This window comes from Paramormyrops kingsleyae, chromosome 4, assembly GCF_048594095.1.
Source record: "Paramormyrops kingsleyae isolate MSU_618 chromosome 4, PKINGS_0.4, whole genome shotgun sequence".
Lineage (NCBI taxonomy): Eukaryota > Metazoa > Chordata > Actinopteri > Osteoglossiformes > Mormyridae > Paramormyrops > Paramormyrops kingsleyae.
The window spans coordinates 8,571,802-8,594,503 of NC_132800.1; the positions used below are offsets into that span (position 1 = coordinate 8,571,802).

Here is a 22,702-nt window from a genome sequence, read left to right on the forward strand (position 1 = left end):
TTGTATAATATGGCAAATATTACAGATCTGACTATTTTCTCGATCAGACACCCAGTCAGATGTCTTTCATAATACATCACAGGCATCAGCTTACAGGAAACAGACATACAGCCATATTCATCTTACAGCCAATTATTATGTGTACAAAGTAAAAAATAAAAAAAGTAAAATGTAGATTTTTACTGTCATACATTAAAACTATTATTTTTCTTCAGATGTCAGACATTTGTAGGGATCAATTGCTACTAAAGGTGTACAGGCTGGGTTATTGTCTGCAGGTAGTTTCTAACTGCAGCAAAGGCCAGTGTTACAGTTGCACTCTGTAATAACTGATCCAGTTCTGCCATAAATACATTATGATATATTAATAACATTATTTATCTCACCTGCCCACTATCAGTGCCCTGGGATGTGGACACTTTGGTCACAACCCTAATGTAATATTCTGCATGCAAACAGCTATTTTATTGAATATTCTTGGATATTCTTTTTTAGTTTTAGAAATGACCTTTCACAGTCTGTACTGACTGACAGAACAGGGCAGGGATGCCATAAAAAGGGAGGGGGGGCATAAGGATGATTCCATGGACCCCTAAGTGACAGGGCCCTAAGAAATTAGGAACTTAATCGGATTGGTCTGGGCTGGGGGCCCAATCTGATTTGCTTTCATGGGGCCCAAAATCTCTAGTGGCCCCCGGGTGTTACATCGGCTTGCGGGCGAGCGGGGAAGCAAGCGAGCCGAGCCGGGGATTCAGGCAAACGGGGTTTATTTCGAGCGGACAAGACAAAACAAGCAGAACTGCACATAACGTCAATGACCGGACTGGGGAATACTGACTCAGCTCTCAATTTACCAATCAATCTACGTTCCTACCCTCACCTATGGTCACGAGTTGTGGGTAGTGACCGAAAGAATGAGATCGCGAGTGCAAGCGGCCGAAATGAGTTTTCTCCGCAGGGTGGCTGGGCTCTCCCTTAGAGATAGGGTGAGGAGCTCGGTCATTCGGGAGGGACTCGGAGTAGAGCTGCTGCTCCTCCGCATTGAGAGGAGCCAGAGGAGGTGGCTCGGGCATCTGATTAGGATGCCTCCTGGACGCCTCCCTGGTGAGGTGTTCCGGGCATGTCCCACTGGGAGGAGGCCCCGGGGAAGACCCAGGACACGCTGGAGGGACTATGTCTCTCGGCTGGCCTGGGAATTAGGGGTGCACCGATTGCAGTTTTCTGGCCGATCAACGATCACCGATCCTTAGACAACCTTACCTGCCGATCTCGATTTTTTTTTTGCCGATCTTGTTTCTTTCATAACTAAAAGATTTATAACTATAAAATTTCCAAACTGAGGACATGTTGCCTCCAACTCCCCCTCCTCCTTTTTCTTCTTCTTCGTCCTGCACGGCAGCACAGGTGTGACGTATTGGGCGGGCGGGAGGGAGGGAGGGAGGCAGCCTGCACTGCACCTCTCTCGGGAATGGGAGAAAAGGCTGATTTAAAAGCATATAACTAAGATCGGTGGATCTCATGGGAATATGGTCGATTTCTGATCCCCTCAAATTAACGTGATCGAGGCCGATAGATCGGTGCGCCGATCGATCGGTGCACCCCTACTGGGAATGCCTTGGGATTCCCCCAGAGAAGCTGGATGAAGTGGCCGGGGAGAGGGAAGTCTGGGTTTCCCTGTTAAGACTGCTGCCCCCGCGACCCGATCTCGGATAAGCGGGAGATAATGGATGGATGGATGGAATGGAGTGAGAGTTAATCAGCTGGGTAATTTTCATACTGTCCCTGCAGGTGTGTCCACAGTGAGCAGGGCGACTGTACAGAGTGGAGGATCTGTCACCATCCCGTGTTCCTATGACAACATATATAAACAGCAGGTGAAATACTGGTGCAACGGGAGTGACTGGAGTTCATGTACTCTCATAGTACGCACTAATTCTTCAAAGAAAAGTGGTGAAGTGTCAATCAGCGATGATCCCAAAAAGCAAGTCTTCACTGTCACCATCAACAAACTGAGAAGTGGGGACTCTGGTTACTACTGGTGTGGTGTGGAGATCGGCAGAGGTTCAGCTGTGGGAACACCGGTTTCCCTGTCAGTCACTGAGGGTAAGATGTCTGTACTGCAGACTGTAGCCAATGAGATGCACAATATGTAACATGTCATTCAGTCAGAAAGGAAGGACATTAACACAAACACAGGAGAAAATGTTTTCAGTATCAGTATTTTTTCAATTTTATTTACTGTCAGTTACAGGTGTTTGATGCTATAATTTCAAGTGTCTGTGTGAATGTACAGAAAGATTAAGCATTACCTCTAAGGGAGACATCCCATAATACAGGCCTGATGACCTCATCAGATACAGGTCCTGCTCTTTATCAAATACATGAGTGTCTGATCTGTATGTTACACCTGGCAGCTGTACAGAGGCCTCAGGATTCACATATTTCTAGTTTATGATACATTTGTATAATATGGCAAATATTACAGATCTGACTATTTTCTCGATCAGACACCCAGTCAGATGTCTTTCATAATACATCACAGGCATCAGCTTACAGGAAACAGACATACAGCCATATTCATCTTACAGCCAATTATTATGTGTACAAAGTAAAAAATAAAAAAAGTAAAATGTAGATTTTTACTGTCATACATTAAAACTATTATTTTTCTTCAGATGTCAGACATTTGTAGGGATCAATTGCTACTAAAGGTGTACAGGCTGGGTTATTGTCTGCAGGTAGTTTCTAACTGCAGCAAAGGCCAGTGTTACAGTTGCACTCTGTAATAACTGATCCAGTTCTGCCATAAATACATTATGATATATTAATAACATTATTTATCTCACCTGCCCACTATCAGTGCCCTGGGATGTGGACACTTTGGTCACAACCCTAATGTAATATTCTGCATGCAAACAGCTATTTTATTGAATATTCTTGGATATTCTTTTTTAGTTTTAGAAATGACCTTTCACAGTCTGTACTGACTGACAGAACAGGGCAGGGATGCCATAAAAAGGGAGGGGGGGCATAAGGATGATTCCATGGACCCCTAAGTGACAGGGCCCTAAGAAATTAGGAACTTAATCGGATTGGTCTGGGCTGGGGGCCCAATCTGATTTGCTTTCATGGGGCCCAAAATCTCTAGTGGCCCCCGGGTGTTACATCGGCTTGCGGGCGAGCGGGGAAGCAAGCGAGCCGAGCCGGGGATTCAGGCAAACGGGGTTTATTTCGAGCGGACAAGACAAAACAAGCAGAACTGCACATAACGTCAATGACCGGACTGGGGAATACTGACTCAGCTCTCAATTTACCAATCAATCTACGTTCCTACCCTCACCTATGGTCACGAGTTGTGGGTAGTGACCGAAAGAATGAGATCGCGAGTGCAAGCGGCCGAAATGAGTTTTCTCCGCAGGGTGGCTGGGCTCTCCCTTAGAGATAGGGTGAGGAGCTCGGTCATTCGGGAGGGACTCGGAGTAGAGCTGCTGCTCCTCCGCATTGAGAGGAGCCAGAGGAGGTGGCTCGGGCATCTGATTAGGATGCCTCCTGGACGCCTCCCTGGTGAGGTGTTCCGGGCATGTCCCACTGGGAGGAGGCCCCGGGGAAGACCCAGGACACGCTGGAGGGACTATGTCTCTCGGCTGGCCTGGGAATTAGGGGTGCACCGATTGCAGTTTTCTGGCCGATCAACGATCACCGATCCTTAGACAACCTTACCTGCCGATCTCGATTTTTTTTTTGCCGATCTTGTTTCTTTCATAACTAAAAGATTTATAACTATAAAATTTCCAAACTGAGGACATGTTGCCTCCAACTCCCCCTCCTCCTTTTTCTTCTTCTTCGTCCTGCACGGCAGCACAGGTGTGACGTATTGGGCGGGCGGGAGGGAGGGAGGGAGGCAGCCTGCACTGCACCTCTCTCGGGAATGGGAGAAAAGGCTGATTTAAAAGCATATAACTAAGATCGGTGGATCTCATGGGAATATGGTCGATTTCTGATCCCCTCAAATTAACGTGATCGAGGCCGATAGATCGGTGCGCCGATCGATCGGTGCACCCCTACTGGGAATGCCTTGGGATTCCCCCAGAGAAGCTGGATGAAGTGGCCGGGGAGAGGGAAGTCTGGGTTTCCCTGTTAAGACTGCTGCCCCCGCGACCCGATCTCGGATAAGCGGGAGATAATGGATGGATGGATGGAATGGAGTGAGAGTTAATCAGCTGGGTAATTTTCATACTGTCCCTGCAGGTGTGTCCACAGTGAGCAGGGCGACTGTACAGAGTGGAGGATCTGTCACCATCCCGTGTTCCTATGACAACATATATAAACAGCAGGTGAAATACTGGTGCAACGGGAGTGACTGGAGTTCATGTACTCTCATAGTACGCACTAATTCTTCAAAGAAAAGTGGTGAAGTGTCAATCAGCGATGATCCCAAAAAGCAAGTCTTCACTGTGACCATCAACAAACTGAGAAGTGGGGACTCTGGTTACTACTGGTGTGGTGTGGAGATCGGCAGAGGTTCAGCTGTGGGAACACCGGTTTCCCTGTCAGTCACTGAGGGTAAGATGTCTGTACTGCGGACTGTTGGCAATGAGATGCACAATATGTAACATGTCATTCAGTCAGAAAGGAAGGACATTAACACAAACACAGGAGAAAATGTTTTCAGTATCAGTATTTTTTCAATTTTATTTACTGTCAGTTACAGGTGTTTGATGCTATAATTTCAAGTGTCTGTGTGAATGTACAGAAAGATTAAGCATTACCTCTAAGGGAGACATCCCATAATACAGGCCTGATGACCTCATCAGATACAGGTCCTGCTCTTTATCAAATACATGAGTGTCTGATCTGTATGTTACACCTGGCAGCTGTACAGAGGCCTCAGGATTCACATATTTCTAGTTTATGATACATTTGTATAATATGGCAAATATTACAGATCTGACTATTTTCTCGATCAGACACCCAGTCAGATGTCTTTCATAATACATCACAGGCATCAGCTTACAGGAAACAGACATACAGCCATATTCATCTTACAGCCAATTATTATGTGTACAAAGTAAAAAATAAAAAAAGTAAAATGTAGATTTTTACTGTCATACATTAAAACTATTATTTTTCTTCAGATGTCAGACATTTGTAGGGATCAATTGCTACTAAAGGTGTACAGGCTGGGTTATTGTCTGCAGGTAGTTTCTAACTGCAGCAAAGGCCAGTGTTACAGTTGCACTCTGTAATAACTGATCCAGTTCTGCCATAAATACATTATGATATATTAATAACATTATTTATCTCACCTGCCCACTATCAGTGCCCTGGGATGTGGACACTTTGGTCACAACCCTAATGTAATATTCTGCATGCAAACAGCTATTTTATTGAATATTCTTGGATATTCTTTTTTAGTTTTAGAAATGACCTTTCACAGTCTGTACTGACTGACAGAACAGGGCAGGGGTGCCATAAAAAGGGAGGGGGGGCATAAGGATGATTCCATGGACCCCTAAGTGACAGGGCCCTAAGAAATTAGGAACTTAATCGGATTGGTCTGGGCTGGGGGCCCAATCTGATTTGCTTTCATGGGGCCCAAAATCTCTAGTGGCCCCCGGGTGTTACATCGGCTTGCGGGCGAGCGGGGAAGCAAGCGAGCCGAGCCAGGGATTCAGGCAAACGGGGTTTATTTCGAGCGGACAGGACAAAACAAGCAGAACTGCACATAACGTCAATGACCGGACTGGGGAATACTGACTCAGACGCGGACTAAATACACAGGATAGGTAGAAAACAATAGGCAACAGGTGATGACAATCGGGAATTAACATGAGGTAACGAGGGGGGCGTGGCACACACGAGGATCGGACGAGCCGGGCGTGACACCGGGAACAGGGTTGTTTATTTTTAATTTAACAATCCTTTCTTTTGTTTCCAATGCTGTCCATTTTTGGCACATGATGAAGGAGGAAGGATAATTGAAAAACAGAGGTAAGCATTCAGCAGTACTTACAGCAGTGTGGTGTCCAGCTATGAGCGTCTACCTGATCACACAATGATGGGAAACTTCTGTTATTTTATGGGACCATTGTTTTTCTTTTTTTCATTAAGTATAATATCCCTGTGATGGCATCACATCCAGGGTGAGCTCTGCTTTGTGCCCTATGCTGCTGGGGAAAGGCTGCAGGCCAGTTTGGAAGATGGATGGATGGATGGACGGATGGATATAAAATGTTGTTCAATAACCAGGGGCGCCGTAAGGGGGAGGAAAGCTAGGACGATTCCAAGTGACAGGGTGACAGCCTGAGTGACAGGGGCCCTAAAAAATTAGGAAAATAACTGGATTGGTTTGGACTGGGGGGACTAATATGATATGCTTTCATGGGGCCCAAAATCTCTAGCAACGCCCCTGTCAATAACTATAGTAAAACTGGCAATTAAAATTCTCTAGCTATTTTATGTTCGTTGTTAATGTCTCCTGTAAGTTAATTTAGTTATACAGTGGTACCTCAGTTCTCAAACTCATTAGAACTCGAATTTCTTAGAAGTCGAACCAACCAGTTTGAGAAAAAAAATTAGCTAGAACTCGATCTGAATCTCAGAAGTCAAACCATGAACGCCGACCTAAGATAACTTGTACGCGCAGGGAAATGAGTCATGCGGCACGTCTCTCAGCGGAAACAAAGGGTAACGCTTCAGTCTCAGCCTTGCATTTGCTGTGATAGCATCGTGCATGCTTACACTAGCTGAATACATATATTTAGACAGTAAAAATACATTTAGACAATGATAGACAGTAACAGTAATTATTATTATATAATAAAATACATTTAAAAATAAAGATTTCTTCTGAATTAATTTAATATTAATAATAAACCATTAATATATTTAATTATAATAATATTGTCGTGCCCAGCGGGGACAGAATGGAGATAAAGGCGCAGACGTCAGGGTATCGGGGAATACGGAGTTTAATTACAGGCAAGGCAGGCAAAACGCAGACGGACAATACAATGACCAGACTGGGGAAACAAACTGAAAAGCGGACGAAATACAGAAGACTAATGACAACAAGCAGAAACAGCTGATCACACTGGGATTCCACACGGGGTTAACGAGGGGGCGTGGCACACGGAAGGAGCAGACGATCGGGGCAGGACACATTGTTTTTTTTTAACTTTACACATTGTTTGGATACATTTATTTTCTTACTTTACAAATTACTGTTTTGATAAATGTGCTTAGATGTGTTTAGTACAGTATATGATCTTCTTGTTTTATCCAGTTCATTTTGTGTTTAAATGCTAAAACAAACATATTTAGGTGTACTTTTCTGGGGCATGGGAACATGCAATTAATTGGTTTTCCATTAAATTCGATCACAACTCGAACTTTTTAGGATTCGATCCGAAGTTCTGAACGGATTAAATTCGAGTTCTGAGGTACCACTGTATTTAGTTGTTACTTAGCCTAGTTTGCAACCTGGTATTTGTTACACCGGTATTGCGTGCGTCCATGAAAACCGTAAGTTGTTGTACTGTCGTATGTGAGTGATGTGGAGTTTATGCATTAAGTGAATGTAATTAGTAAGTTCGCCTGTTACGGTGGAGATGCTAGATGTAAGATGGCATATGTCATACTTCCAGATATTAATGGTTATAGCCCTCAGTTTATCTTTATGTTAGAGAACTATATATATGCATTGGTTAAATCTGTGTTTGCTGCATAAGAGCAGCGCATACTGTGATGTTTCCAGGATAATTTGCATTATCGGTACTAATTCATGTTATTCTGGATAGTGTTACCCGCCATTGTAATCGCTGTGCTAAATCTATATCATATTGTGTTGTTTATATTGTAAAGTTCCCGCTATGGGAATAAGGAGGCAAGTGGCCGAAAACTAACTTTATTTGCCTGTTGTGGGCCACAGCCACACCATACACACTTTATATTCCTAAAAGAAACAGTCGCAGAACAGTCCTGCACTACACCCTCTCTACTTATTCTAGATCGTTCTTCTTTCTTCCCGTCAGTCTCTCAGCCCTCCCGCCTCCTCTGGCTCCTCCCACACCCTCTCCCCTGGATGGGTGCATGCCCACAGAAAATATCCCTCCCAGCAACCTCTGTAACACGCTACAATATTTACAGACCACACATACCTATACATACCATATATTCCTCTATTCTCGGCATACTACCCTATGGTAGAATTACAGTACAATCAGATAAAGGCGTCTTTTATCAGAGAAGTACTGGTGACCCGGATCCTGCTTGCACTTACATCAGAGTTGTAACCGGACTCCCCGCAGTGGTTTGAACATTCCTCCCCAGCGCATGTGCTCTCCTCCCCCACTCCCTTCCAATGTTGCTATAAAGCATGTGAGACTTTACTGTTCAAATCCACCCTCTTATTCAGCTCCTTGGTCCAGCTTGTTTCTGTATGTAGGACTGGGCTTATTGGTGCTGCTGTTGATCATCATCATCATTGCATGGAAAGTGTGTGACAAACACAGTGAGTATCTGCTGATGCAGACGGTGTATAAGTGACCTGACTGTCTGAGCAGTGATGCTTGTCCCTCTGCACTCCTGTGAGCAGCAGCTACAACTTCATGCTTTTATCCTTTTCCAAAGCCGGCTGGACAGAGACACAGACAGCAGCATTCAGACACACAGGTTATACAGTAACATTAAAACACAGAACATGGTCACAGTCCCTTTGGGAACACAGACTAAAAACAGTGCAGAGCTAAAAACCACTGTGGCGCAAACAGGACATCAGAGCACAGCAGCCCTGAAGGATCCTTCCTCCATGATCCTGCAGACTTTCCTCTGACCCTCTGAGTCTGTGTCCACCCAGCTGAGCTTATAAAACCCTAAAGAAGTTAGTTATTCCAACCAGGCCTGGCTGGGCATCATTAACTGGGTTACCTGTAAGTGTAGGTTGGTAATCAGATTTCACCTGAGATGCCAATGGCTCATAAATATTTGTGTAGTTTTATACAGTTGTTAGACTGGGTAACATTTTCACACTTATGTACATGATAACCAAGAGGAAATGACCACGTGTTTGTTGTACAACAAATTAACAGTATCAGTTGAAAGTGAGTGATGTGATCAGAATAAATTTCTTTGACTTTATTTCTCATTTCTTTCCTTGAAGAGAAAAAAATGGCAATGAACCAAAATCCAGGAAGCACAGAATTAACAGTGAGTTCATGTTTAATATGGGGAGAAACTGTAGAAAATTCTGCAAGGTTTTGTCTTTTATAAAAGAATAAAAATAGAAACTAAAGTCTGTTAACAGCCAGTAACTCATTAAGAAGTTTATCTCTGTAAATAAAGCTGATGTGAGGAGTGATTGTGTTGAATGCTGAGTTGTGACTTTGTTCTAGTTGAACCCAGACCATGAATACGCCAACATAGACAGAACTGGCATCATCAAGGGAGACCCAGCAAAGCAGGTAAAGCACAGAAATAACATACATATGATGGTATTTATGAGTGTAGCTCCTGTCTCTAAACATGTCATGTTATTAGTGTGTGAAGAAACTGCATTTTGTGTGGCACATTTTCATAAGCCAGTTTAGTTTATTTGCAGTTAAAATATTTTCCAAATGGCAATTAAAAAGAATTAATATTGGACAAAATTTGTAAAAGTACAAATTATTAACTGGTACAGTATGTCAGAATATCACCAAATTCACAATGACATTTGATGGCTGTCAGTTAAAGAATGGACAGGTGGTTCTGTAGAGATACATGGTCATAATGTGTTCCTCTCTCAGGCCTTTGTGGAACCTGGTGCTGATGTCACCTACAGCTCCATTCTCCTGCCAGATCCACAGGTAAGATGGTTTTATGTAAATCAGTGTCCAGCATGAGTGTCACAATGAGAGTAAAACGTGTATCAGGGCAGGAACATCTACACCTCAGCTGTCAGATCCATGTGTATCAGAATCAGATATAATGTACCAAGAAGTACCATGATACCCTGATATTTCACAGTGATTCACATGGGAGGTTTGGGAGTTTATGGATTTGTGGTCTCTGCACAAAGGTTGGTCTTGTACCTCCACTGTAAGCACCTAAATGCTCTCAGCAGGTGTCCTCTAGATGTTCTTCACACCGACCTGCTGTAACCCCAGCCAGCGATGTGGTCTACAGCTCAGTCACCCAGCAGGACAGAGAGGTCAGTTTGGACAATCTGCTCTAACATGAGCTGTGATAAATTTAGTCTGTGATGCTTCATATGTGTCGTATGTTTCCTTTGACACCATATACAGCCATTATTACAACATGATTCAAGATGATTATTTGGCTTTAATATTTAAGTGATGAAAATGAAATGAAAAGAGAACTAAAGAGGGTTTCCAAATTAATCTATCAGTCTGATTTCCTGTAGCAGTAACATTAACACACCACACTGCCTGAAATGCTAAGGAAAGTGTTGGTGCCTCAGAAGCTGAAATGATGAATCCAGTAGCAGATGTTAATGCTTATCTGTTCCTTTTCCAGTAGGGGGCAGCAACACAGAGATGCTCCTCTACATGTGGAGAGCAGCTGCTGAGGATGAGAGCTGTGAGGGACACACAGATACTGCAGTGATGGGGAGGGATAGTCACCAGAGAGGAGCTTCTTACAGTGATGTCAGCTGTATTTAAATGGCATGCAGCTCTCTCACATTACAGTGTGTATTTCAGCCATGATCAATGTGCTGTTTATCTCACTTGTATATTGCTTTGGACAAGATGGAATAAATGTAAATGTAAGGTATTATCTTGGCGGTCTGTGAACTGCCGCTTTTCATTCATATAAATGGAAAAAAAATATCATTAACTATCCTGCTTGATTAGTATAAAATAAAATGCTTGTTATTTCAATATGCATCATTTTCAGGTTATTTGCCAATGTCTGTCTCTTGTGTATGTAATATTGAGCATTTACTGAGGTCTATGGGCTCTGGCTTTAATTTTACTCTCTTCTTACTCACTTCACTGCCCCCTGCTGGAGCATCTTCACTGTTTCACTGCCTCCCTGCTCTTCTCTGACTGTGGGATTAAAAGCTGCCCTGTTACCATCACATCACATTTCAGGATAAAAGCTTTACTTTTAGGTTTCCACAGAATTTTAGGCTTTTGCTTATTGATATATGGATTATTATTTAAAATGCAGACCACAGATTGTGTGACTCATCATACATACTGTTAATAAAAATGCTTTTCATTAAGCCTGCATGCTGCAGTGGTGTCTCAGTGTGTAACATGGACGCCTCATACTGTCAGGGGTTTGGGTTTGAATCCTGTCCCTGGCTCTCAGTGTGTAACATGGACGCCTCATACTGTCAGGGGTTTGGGTTTGAATCCTGCCCCTGGCTCTCAGTGTGTAACATGGACGCCTCATACTGTCAGGGGTTTGGGTTTGAATCCTGCCCCTGGCTCTCAGTGTGTAACATGGACGCCTCATACTGTCAGGGGTTTGGGTTTGAATCCTGCCCCTGGCTCTCAGTGTGTAACATGGACGCCTCATACTGTCAGGGGTTTCGGTTTGAATCCTGTCCCTGGCTCTCAGTGTGTAACATGGACGCCTCATACTGTCAGGGGTTTGGGATTGAATCCTGTCCCTGGCTCTCAGTGTGTAACATGGACGCCTCATACTGTCAGGGGTTTGGGTTTGAATCCTGCCCCTGGCTCTCAGTGTGTAACATGGACGCCTCATACTGTCAGGGGTTTGGGTTTGAATCCTGCCCCTGGCTCTCAGTGTGTAACATGGACGCCTCATACTGTCAGGGGTTTGGGTTTGAATCCTGCCCCTGGCTCTCAGTGTGTAACATGGACGCCTCATACTGTCAGGGGTTTGGGATTGAATCCTGTCCCTGGCTCTCAGTGTGTAACATGGACGCCTCATACTGTCAGGGGTTTGGGTTTGAATCCTGCCCCTGGCTCTCAGTGTGTAACATGGACGCCTCATACTGTCAGGGGTTTGGGTTTGAATCCTGCCCCTGGCTCTCAGTGTGTAACATGGACGCCTCATACTGTCAGGGGTTTGGGTTTGAATCCTGCCCCTGGCTCTAAGTGTGTAACATGGACGCCTCATACTGTCAGGGGTTTGGGTTTGAATCCTGCCCCTGGCTCTCAGTGTGTAACATGGACGCCTCATACTGTCAGGGGTTTGGGATTGAATGCTGCCCCTGGCTCTCAGTGTGGTGTTTGTGTCCCTGATTTGGGCCCCGTGCTTCCTGGGATGTGCCCCAGGCTGACTGTGACCCCACCCTGGGTAAGATGGTGAAAGACAGATGGATTATCTATCTTATTATTATTATCTATCACGGAAGGAGCGGACGATCGGGCAGGACACATTGTTTGGATACATTTATTGTCTTACTTTACAAATTACTGTTTTTATAAATGTGCTTAGATGTGTTTAGTAATCATCTTAGGTGTCTAGGTTGTAGTTGTGGTCTATTTGAGAAAGTGAGTTTTGTTCATGTTTCTTTACCCTGCTGTTCAGGAACAGGGTGAAGGAGGGACAGTACAGTCCCTTTGGTTTTACACATTTTACATTTGGTATTATTCTGGAAAAGGTATATGCTCTTCTTGTTTTATCCGGTTCATTTTGTGTTTAAATGCTAAAAAACATATTTAGGTGTAATTTTTTGGGGCTGGGAACCAATTAATTGGTTTTCCATTATTTCTTATGGGGAAAATTCGATCACAACTCGAACTTTTTAGAGTTCTGAACAGATTAAATTCGAGTTCTGAGGTAACACTGTATATAAAATGTTTTTATCATAATGTAATCCTGAAGCGTCACAGAGTGACTTTTAACAATTATTTTGACATTTTAGGTATATTTTATGTAACATTAATGTTATGACTTGTTACACTGAGGGAATCTGGGTTTTCACTGAGTATGAAGCGAGGATCTATTCTTACACGTTGTTTAAAATCATTATTAGGCCTGTATGGCATGTTTGGTATCTTTATTAAATTGATCAATTAAAATCATGTTAATTCATGTATTGAAAGGAGTTTGACAGTAGTCAGTGTTTAGTACTGCTGTAAGGTAAACACTACCAGGTTACAAAATTTCAAAATGGTTAACAGTTGAGAATATTCATTCATAATTTAGAAAAGTAATCAAAAAGTAATTAAATGTAATTAGTTACATTACTTTCATATAGTAATTGAAATAAGAACATAAGAAATTTACAAACGAGAGGAGGCCATTCGGCCCATCAAGCTCGTTTGGGGAGAACTTAACTAATAGCTCAGAGTTGTTAAAATCTTATCTAGCTCTGATTTAAAGGAACCCATGGTTTTAGCTTCCACTACACTAGCAGGAAGACTATTCCATACTCTAACTACACGCTGTGTAAAGAAGTGCTTCCTCAAATTTGTTTTAAAATGTTCTCCCGCTAATTTCCACTTATGGCCACGAGTTCTAGTATTTAGACTAATATTGAAATAGGCATTTGGCTGAACAGCATCCAGACCCGTTAGAATCTTATAGACCTGAATCATATCCCCCCTTAGTCTCCTTTGCTCAAGGCTAAACAGATTCAGTTCCGCTAACCTCTCCTCATAAGACATTCCTCTAAGACCAGGAATCATTCTCGTAGCTCTTCATTGCACCTTTTCTAAGGTAGCAATGTCCTTCTTGAGGTATGGTGACCAAACCTGCACACAGTATTCTAGGTGGGGTCTTACCAAGGAATTATATAAGTGTAACATCACCTCCCTTGACTTAAACTCCACACACCTAGAGATATAACCCAACATTCTATTGGCCTTTTTTATTGCTTCCCCACACTGGCGAGAGTGGGACATGGAAGCATCAACATACATACCTAGATCTTTCTCGTAATCAGCTACCTTTATTTCAGTGGAACCCATAAAATATCTGTACTTTATATTTCTGCTCCCTGCATGGATTACCTTACATTTATCTGTGTTAAATTTCATCTGCCAAGTATCAGCCCATTCGCTAATTAAATCCAGATCCCTTTGAAGCCTCTCTGCTGCTAGATCAGTATCTGCTACACCGCCCACCTTGGTGTCGTCTGCAAATTTAACCAGTTTACTGTATGTATTTGTGTCAATATCATTAATGTAAATTAGGAACAATAGTGGTCCTAAAATTGAACCCTGCGGTACCCCACTATGAACGGAGGCCCACTGTGACATTGTGCCTCTAATAACTACTCGCTGCTTCCTGTCAGTTAGCCAGTTTTTGATCCAAGCTGCCACAGTTCCTAAAATCCCTGCAGCTTTAAGCTTTAGCAAGAGCCGTTTGTGGGGGACAACATCAAAGGCCTTCTGGAAATCTAAGTAAATCACATCATAGGCCTTTTTGTGATCAATTTCACTTGTAGCTTCCTCAAAGAACTCAAGTAGATTCGTTAAGCAGGATCTACCTCTCCTAAATCCATGTTGGCTATCCTTTATAATGTTATTTGCATCTAGGTAATCTACCATTTTCACTTGAATTATAGCTTCCAATATTTTTCCAGTAATGCTAGTTAAACTGATTGACCTATAGTTTGCTGGATTACTTCTATCCCTTTTTTTGAATATGGGTGTTATATTAGCATGCTTCCAATCTGATGGTACCACACCCGCAGATAACGATTTCTGGAATATTAAAGTTAAAGGTTGGCTAATAATATCCCTCATCTCTTTTAAAACTATAGGTAAGATGCCATCAGGCCCCTGCGATTTATTTATTTTGAGTTTAGCTAGGCTTAGTATCACATCAACCTCAGTTATACATATATTGGTCATAGCCGATGCTGTATTCGTATTAATTGGTGGTAAGTTACTTGTGTTCTCTATTGTGAACACCCTTGAAAAATAATCATTAAACTCATTTACTATATCAATTTCATTATCAATTATAAGGCCCTTACTATCCTGTAAATTAGTGATTTCAGCTTTTAGTGCTCTCTTGGAGTTAAAATATTGGAAGAAACCTTTACTGTCATGCTTAGCCTCCAGTGCAATTTTTCTTTCTACATCCCTCTTGGATAGCCTAATGTCATTTTTTAACTCTGCCTGTAGACTTCGATACTCCTGCTTAATTTTGAAATCATTACTTATTTTCCAATTGTGGAACAGAGCCCTTTTCCTCCTGACTTTATTCTTAATTTCCTTACTAAACCACCTTGGTTGTCGTTTCCTAGATTTAGTTTTGCTGGAAACAGGTATGAAGTCCTCTTGCACTTGCAACAATGTGCTTTTGAAAAATTCCCATGCCTCTTCAACTGTTTTGCTATTTAACTCTGTCCAGTTTACAGTTTCTAATTTCCGTCTCATACCATTAAAGTTAGCCTTCCTAACATTGTATACTTTTAATTTCGACTTTGCTCTTCGGACACTAAAATTAACCTCGAATTTAACCATGTTATGATCACTACCGTACAATGGGTCTAAAACCTCTAATTTTCCAAACCTATCCTGGTTACACTACTATTACATTTTAAATAGAGTAACTTATAACTTCAACGAATTACATTTCCAAAGTAATCATCCCAACACTGGCCGTAAACGACATAAAGACGTCTGTTACCTCACTGGAAAATTCTTTCAAAACTCTACAACATAGTGACCAATGTAGAAAGGCACTTAGACAAGGCCGAGAGCAGAATCTCCAGTATGGATGATAGCTACGACCATCACAACAGCGACTTACCCACCCTGCAGAAAACAGGGAACCGGCTTCTGCTAATAGGTGACGATTTGGAAAACCGCAGGTGGAGCAAGAATTTGAATTTTATCAATTTTGCCGAGAAGGCCGAGGATGGTACTTCTCTCACGGGTTTTCTTCAGTCTATGTTACTGACCTGGCTCAGGCTCCTGGAGGATTTTCCTCCACTGGAAACTGGATCTGCTCATCAAACCCTGGCTCCCACTCTAACCCCGAATCAGCCGCCAAGAAGCATCCTTGTGCGCTTTCTGCGTTTCTCCCAAAGAGCGGCGTTGAAGAAACGCAACATGGCCTACGGAGGATCTCACCCTCACATTTTCCCAGATTTATCAGCAGAAGTTTTGCGGAGAAGACGAGTCTTTGACAGCATGGGGAAAGTTTGAACGTGTGAACATCTATCGAGGATTTACCTACCCAGCACCTCTCACCATGAATGTTGGTTTCGCCTTTTCAACACTCCGGCATCAGCTGCAGCTTTTCTCGGAAACGATGAAACGACTGATTCACTCAGTTTGTCTCTGTGAGCTTTAGTGGAGAATTTTTTTCCTTTCTGACCACTACTTATTACTTTTGTAGCGTATTATATATACTGTTCCATTTATATTTTAAATATCTCATGGGGCTCAAAAGAGAGGCTGTTACTTGGGGTCGTCTTAGGTGTCTAGGTTGTAGTTGTGGTCTATTTGAGAAAGTGAGTTTTGTTCATGTTTCTTTACCCTGTTGTTCAGGAACAGGGTGTAGGAGGGACAGTACAGTCCCTTTGGTTTTACACACTTTACATTTGGTATTATTCTAAATATTTGGCTCTATATTATCCTTTTTATTTTCCTCTTTTCTCAGGATCTTCAGATCAATTTGTCTCCTTTAAATTTTTCTTACTTGTTTACTTACAGATCACAGGATCTGCATGTCTACATCTCTTAGATTTACAACTTGGCATGTTTAAGGGATTGGTCATGTGATAAAAAGGGAAAAGTGTTTAATGCACCTGCTAAAACAAAAGACCACTATAGCACGTCTCCAGGAAACCTGATTATTAAAAACTGAACATTTAAAACTTAGGAGAGACTGGCTTGGCAAAGTCTACTTTTCCTCTCATACACAAAACAGAAAGGTTACAGCCATCCTCATACATAAAAACCTCCCCATTGTTTTTGAAAAGGAGATGAAGGATCCAGAGGGGAGATTTATCTTGATTACCGGCTCGATTTTCAACCATCACCTAAGCTGTGGCTGGTAGGCGGAAACAAGTGCATAAGGGGCATATTATTCAGGTGTGTCATCTGTAGAAAACTACGCGGACAAATGGAGCATCAGTTAATGTCAGATTTACCTGCAAAGAGACTACAAATTGCACCACCTTTCACCTACATTGGCCTAGATGTCTTTGGCCCATGAGAAGTCAGCTATCATAAGACCAGAGACGGCCAAGCGAGCAACAAAAGGTGGGCCGTGTTGTTTACATGTCTTAGCGTGCGAGCAGTACTCATAGGAATAATAGAGACTTTAAGTGCTTCCAGTTTCATTAATGCGCTCAGGTGATTTTTCTCCATCAGAGGTCTGGCGGTTCAAATCCGGTCCGATCGAGGCACAAATCTCACTGGTGCTTCGAAAGAGCTCAGTCTAGAACAAGACACAGACATTCAAAGATACCTCCAAGATCAACAATGCACGTGGATCTTCAACCCTCCGCACGCCTCCCACATGGGAGGTGCGTGGGAGCGTCTCATTGGTGTGGCAAGACGCATCCTAGACTCCATGATGCTACAGCAGCGCTTTGCCTCTCTGACGCACGGAGTCCTCGTCACACTAATGGCAGAGGTTTGCGCCATAATCAGTGCAAGGCCGCTTCTGCCTGTCTCCACTGACCAGGAAAACCCACTCATCCTTACTCCATCAATGCTCCATCGTCAACTCCAGCAGACTCTGGCAAAGCAGAGATTCTCCGGCAGCAGTGGAAGCAAGTTCAGCACCTGGCAGAGACATTCTGGCACAAATGGCAAGGAGAGTACTTGAACACTTTGCGAAGCAGGGCCAAATGGCAAGACAAAAGGCCTAACTTGAGCGAATGTGACATTGTTCTGATGAGAGACAGTGTTGTGAATTGAAATCATTGGGCTATGGCAATGGTCATAAAAGCACTTCCCAGCACAGACACTGTTGTGAGAACAGTAGAAGTAAGAGCAATTAAGCAAGGCACAGCTAAAGTGTATAGTAGACCAGTTTCTGAACTTGTTTTACTGATTTCTCCCAAACATGATGTTGAATATGTTTAGATAATGTGGTTATGGAATATGGTATCCTTTAGATACCAGACAGGGAGTATCATGGTTTTAGAAGACCGGAGGTGCATTTGCAGTTTTGAAGCATAACGTCTGGGCTGTTGTCTGGGCTGTTATCTGTGCTGCACGGACGCCATCTGCTGGTCAGTGCTGGTAGTGGAGGGAATATTGTGTTTGGAGGGAATATTGTGTTTGGTTTGATTTTCTGTTAGTTGGGAGAGGCCGGATGGCGGTTCGTCATTTTTCCTACTGTTCATAGCGTTTTAAACTTTATGCCATTCGGGGGCAGTGCCCTGTGAGTATATTGCGTGTTTTACTACGATGAGACGGGTAACTTTGGTGCAGTGGATTTATGATAAAGCATTTTGCCTTAAATGTAATGGCGGCTGGTTGCGGTCGGCTAAACCACTTGAGTGAATGCTAACTTGTAATAACCAGTGCACAAGACGTATACAGTTTTTTACAAAATAAAGAATAAGGACAGAAGGGACGGATCCGGCTGCATTCGTGGTTCTTCATGCTTTTTTTTACATGTTTAGCTGACTGGATAGCTAGGCAGCGAAACTTAGTGAGGCCAGTACAATTAGGGTACTCCAAGCTGAAGGGAAAAACAGGTTCAAATGCAGGTGGTCAGATAAGTTAACAAACAGGAGCAACAAATCAAAATAGGCGGACAAAATCTCAGAATCAAAGGACAAAGCAGACCCAAAAAAACAGAATAAGTAGTGATGTTAAGCTTGACACCGAAGCTCCGAGGCATGTGTCAAAAAAAACCATACAGTGCGTTCTGAAGCAGAACTTCGATGCTTCTTCCGTTCCACCCGAAACACGCGACCATGGTGATCCGAAGCTTCGTTCTGTGCTCAACCACGTGACTGCTTCAGAAAAGTGAAAATGAGGCGCGAACCTCAGTGCCGCTTTCGAACGTGTTGTTGAGTACATACGTGTTGTTGAGTACATACGTGGGAGCAAACACACTGCATTGGAAGTGTTTGAGCAATGGACCCAGAAAGGAAAGAGGTCGTTCTGAAGTTTGGCAACACTTCAAACTTGTATCAACAAATAAGGTGTGTTGTTTGATAAATTGGGTAATATTTATTTATGTGTGTAAAAGTATTGATTCTGTTATTCTTGTACTGCCCTGGTCCAGGTGGAATGTTTGGAGCGCTCTCAGCAGTTGTCCTATAGTAAGAACACCTCATCAATGTTCAGACATTTCCGTACAAAGCATGACAATGTCCAGAATATTCCATCCACAAGTCAGTCTAGAAGAAGTCCAGGAATAGCACGGTCTTGCAGCTATACTAATAATAACCAACAACATACTACTACTCCTATTAATAATTATTATAATTAGTATTCTTAATGAAGAACTAATATGATTAACGAATAAGCATAGTTATTATGAATTAGTCTTGATTGTGTTCAAGGAACAGCTTAATTGTTCAAATACCTAATATCAATCATGGGTGAGGGTATTACCCTATAATCTGTATAATGTTACTGTGTATGTTTTCGATTCCCGTCACAGAGACCAAGAAACAAAAGATTGATGAGGCTTTGGTCAATATGATTGTAAAGGATTCACAACCCTTCACCATAGTGGACGATGCTGGATTTAGGGAGTTTGTGGGAATCCTGGATCCAACCTACATTCTCCCCTCCAGGCAAACATTAAAGGGTTTGGTAGCAGAGAAATTTAAGATAGAAAAAGAGAAAACAAAGGAAGAGGTGAAAAAGGCTAAGGCAGTAAGTCTAACATCTGACACGTGGACATCCATACATATGGAAGCTTATTCAGCAGTCAAATGCCATTTTATAAATGAAAAGACTGAGCTGTCTGCCGTATTATTGGGAGCAGGAAAATTCCCAGAGTCTCATTCTGCAGAAAACATGGCTGCAGTCAAGGCAGCCTTGATGGAGGAGTGGGGAATACAGAATAAAGTCCGATGCCTTGTGACTGATGCTGCACCAAACATGATTGCCTGTGCCAGCAATTTAAAGGTCAGAAGCCCATTGATTCCTTTATTTTTAAGCCTATTTTTGTATGGAATGCCATTGCCAAACCTGTCCGTTGTTGCGTATAAGTTGCTTAAAAATTATATTTTATAAATATTTTCTGTTCTGACTGGCAATGTTGCCGTTGCTCATATTTTTTTATGACATAAGGCTTCGGTTTAAGGTGACATTTGTTAGGCATGCAGATTATTTGTCCCTCTTTTAAATTGAAGCGATTTGACTGGAGCAGGAGGAAATTTTAGTGGAGCGAGGAGCAGTGTTGAGCCGAGCGGCTTACTGCGAATTAGAGCGAAGGAGCGGGCGGAGCCAACAGCCTTGTGAGCAAGGAGCGGAAATTCTCACCGCTCCACTCGTAAATAAATGTCCGTATAGCACAGAAAAGCTGGCGCACGGCCAAATGTTGAGCCTGTCATCTGAAGCCTCAGTGATTATTGCGCATGCGCGATTTAATCGCGATTTGATATCGCCCAGCCCTACCTCAAGCATCCCTCAGCAGCAGAGCTATGCCTAATTGTGCAGGGTTTTCGTGACCGGTGGAGATTTCCTCAAGTGGCAGGTGCCATTGATGGGACACACATTACGATTAGAGCTCCATCAAAAAACTCATCCGATTACTACAACAGAAAGGGGGGCTATTCCATTATTTTGCAGGGTGTGGTAGACCATAGGATGAGATTTTGGGACATAAATGTGGGGCGACTAGGCAAGGTACATGATGCCCGGGTTTTCTCCCTCTCATCATTGTATGAGCTAGCCAGTGCAGGAACTCTTTTACCTCACTGGAGTGAAGCATTTGAGGGGGTCGATGTGCCTCTTCTTCTGTTAGGAGATTCAGCCTATCCCTTACTACCGTGGCTGATGAAACCTTACCCAGAAGGTGGAGGAATAACACCACAGCAGCTAAATTTCAATCACAAACTTAGTCAAGCCCGTATGACAATTGAGCGTGCCTTTGGCCGTCTCAAAGGCCGTTGGCGCTGCCTTTTGAAATCAAATGACACCCATATAACTTTCATAAGTCACACAGTATCTGCTTGCTGTGTGCTACATAATTATTGTGAGTACCACAATGAGGAATATCTTGAGGGAGATACTGAAGTAGAGGAGGCCGAGAGTAGGGGACATCAGGAGCAGGTTCCTGGTCAACAGCAGACGAAAGACATCAGAGATGCACTGTGTAGCTATTTTTCTAAAATGTAAGTACTGTAGACTCCTTTTGAACAGATGGAGGCAGAAAAATGCAGCTACTCATATACAGTGTGAGGTAACAGACCTAACAGTATATTCACAGATGCGTTCAAAAAACACTGGCTTTTCCGTTAACTATGTTTGTTTGTATGATGGGATTTTTATATAGCACGAATTCTGAAATGTTATTTGAATTAAGGGCTGTTTTGACCATTAATATTTTGTTCATTTTAACTTCATTTTGCATGTTCAATAGATACACCATATTCTGAATGCTGAATGAAACCATGTTTGGCTATAAACAGTGTGTAGATTTGCCATATCCCTTCCTAAAAACATAACCTGTTTGAATGTTTGTAAATGATACTCTACAAAAGGAAAATGACAATTAAAGCAATTTATAGTTTATTCTCAAATGTGTTGCTTTTGTACATGAATACAACTTTCAGGAAAAAAGTAAGGTAAATAGTGCTACTTCTCACAAAAAGAGCATTTTTGCAACCACATTAATGAGAATGGGGTATCACATTGTTTAGGCATGTTAACAAAAAGATCTTGACTGCACCTCAGGAACATGATGTGCTGTAACAGTTGGTACCTCAAGTAAGAAGTAAAATCAAAAGTGTTTAAACGTGCTTAAACTCACAAAAGAGTTTTATCCCTTTAGTGTTTTAGGCCCTAAATAATGAGGTATCATATTGTTTAAACATGAACATAAAAATCCTCAAAAAGCTCTATCCTTATTGTAATTGCACCCCAAGAACATGTGCTGTATAACAGTAAGTAGTCTCTTCTCACAAAAGAATGTTTTAGCAACCAAGGAGAATGAGGTAATATTGTAAACACCAAAAGAAATTCCTCCACTGAATAAACATTCTTGCCTTAACTGAAAGCAAATAATATGACCTACTTTATGCTACATAAACAGCCTACAAATGGTAAACGTGCGGTTGGCTATTAATGTCCTGTAGGATAGATGAAGTGCTGGGACGTTGATTTTGGGCATCTTGGGGATGTGGAGGAACCCCATGTGGCTGGGCAGCAGGTTGTGGTTGATATGTCTGTGGCACTGACCAGGCCCTAGTGGGAGGAGGTGTGGTCCAGGGCGACATTGATTGAGAATGGCCTGGTGCAACAACACTTACCACAGTGCTCATTAGTTGCATAAGAATCTGATTGCTGGCTTGTTGCTGTGCCTGTAAAGCCTGAAATCTCCTATCATCTGCCTCCCGCTGAGCCCTCATCATTCTTTCAAATGCAGCAGCCTCTTCTTCCAGTCGCCTCTGCTCAGCAGTTTGTATTTCCTGCATCATCCTTCTGCTGTCAATCATGTATTGCCGTAAGTCGTCATCTTCAACTCTGCTCGACTTTGCCTTTCGCTTTCGAGCCCGTGCTCCAGTGCTCCAGGAATAGGTAATTTCAACTCTTTAGGGGTCTCTGCATGATCACCACTCTCGATGCTCTGGGTAGACTCACTTGACTCATCAAGGTTGGTAACTGAATCTTCCACT

The 22,702-nt window shown here is 42.6% G+C and overlaps 1 protein-coding gene across 1 annotated transcript in view; it reads left to right on the top strand.

Moving 5' to 3' along the window:
• The first annotated feature begins 1,344 nt into the window (after positions 1-1,344).
• The window catches only part of LOC140588976 (CMRF35-like molecule 1), a 54,831-nt gene continuing 33,473 nt past the window's right edge, over positions 1,345-22,702 (top strand). Inside the window, exons 1-9 of the mRNA XM_072711633.1 lie at positions 1,345-1,404; positions 1,944-2,051; positions 4,203-4,563; positions 5,967-5,991; positions 8,430-8,512; positions 9,161-9,207; positions 9,393-9,461; positions 9,786-9,845; positions 10,100-10,189. Of these exons, the coding sequence (XP_072567734.1) occupies positions 1,345-1,404; positions 1,944-2,051; positions 4,203-4,563; positions 5,967-5,991; positions 8,430-8,512; positions 9,161-9,207; positions 9,393-9,461; positions 9,786-9,845; positions 10,100-10,189 (903 nt within the window). The remainder of the gene's footprint in view (positions 1,405-1,943; positions 2,052-4,202; positions 4,564-5,966; positions 5,992-8,429; positions 8,513-9,160; positions 9,208-9,392; positions 9,462-9,785; positions 9,846-10,099; positions 10,190-22,702) is intronic.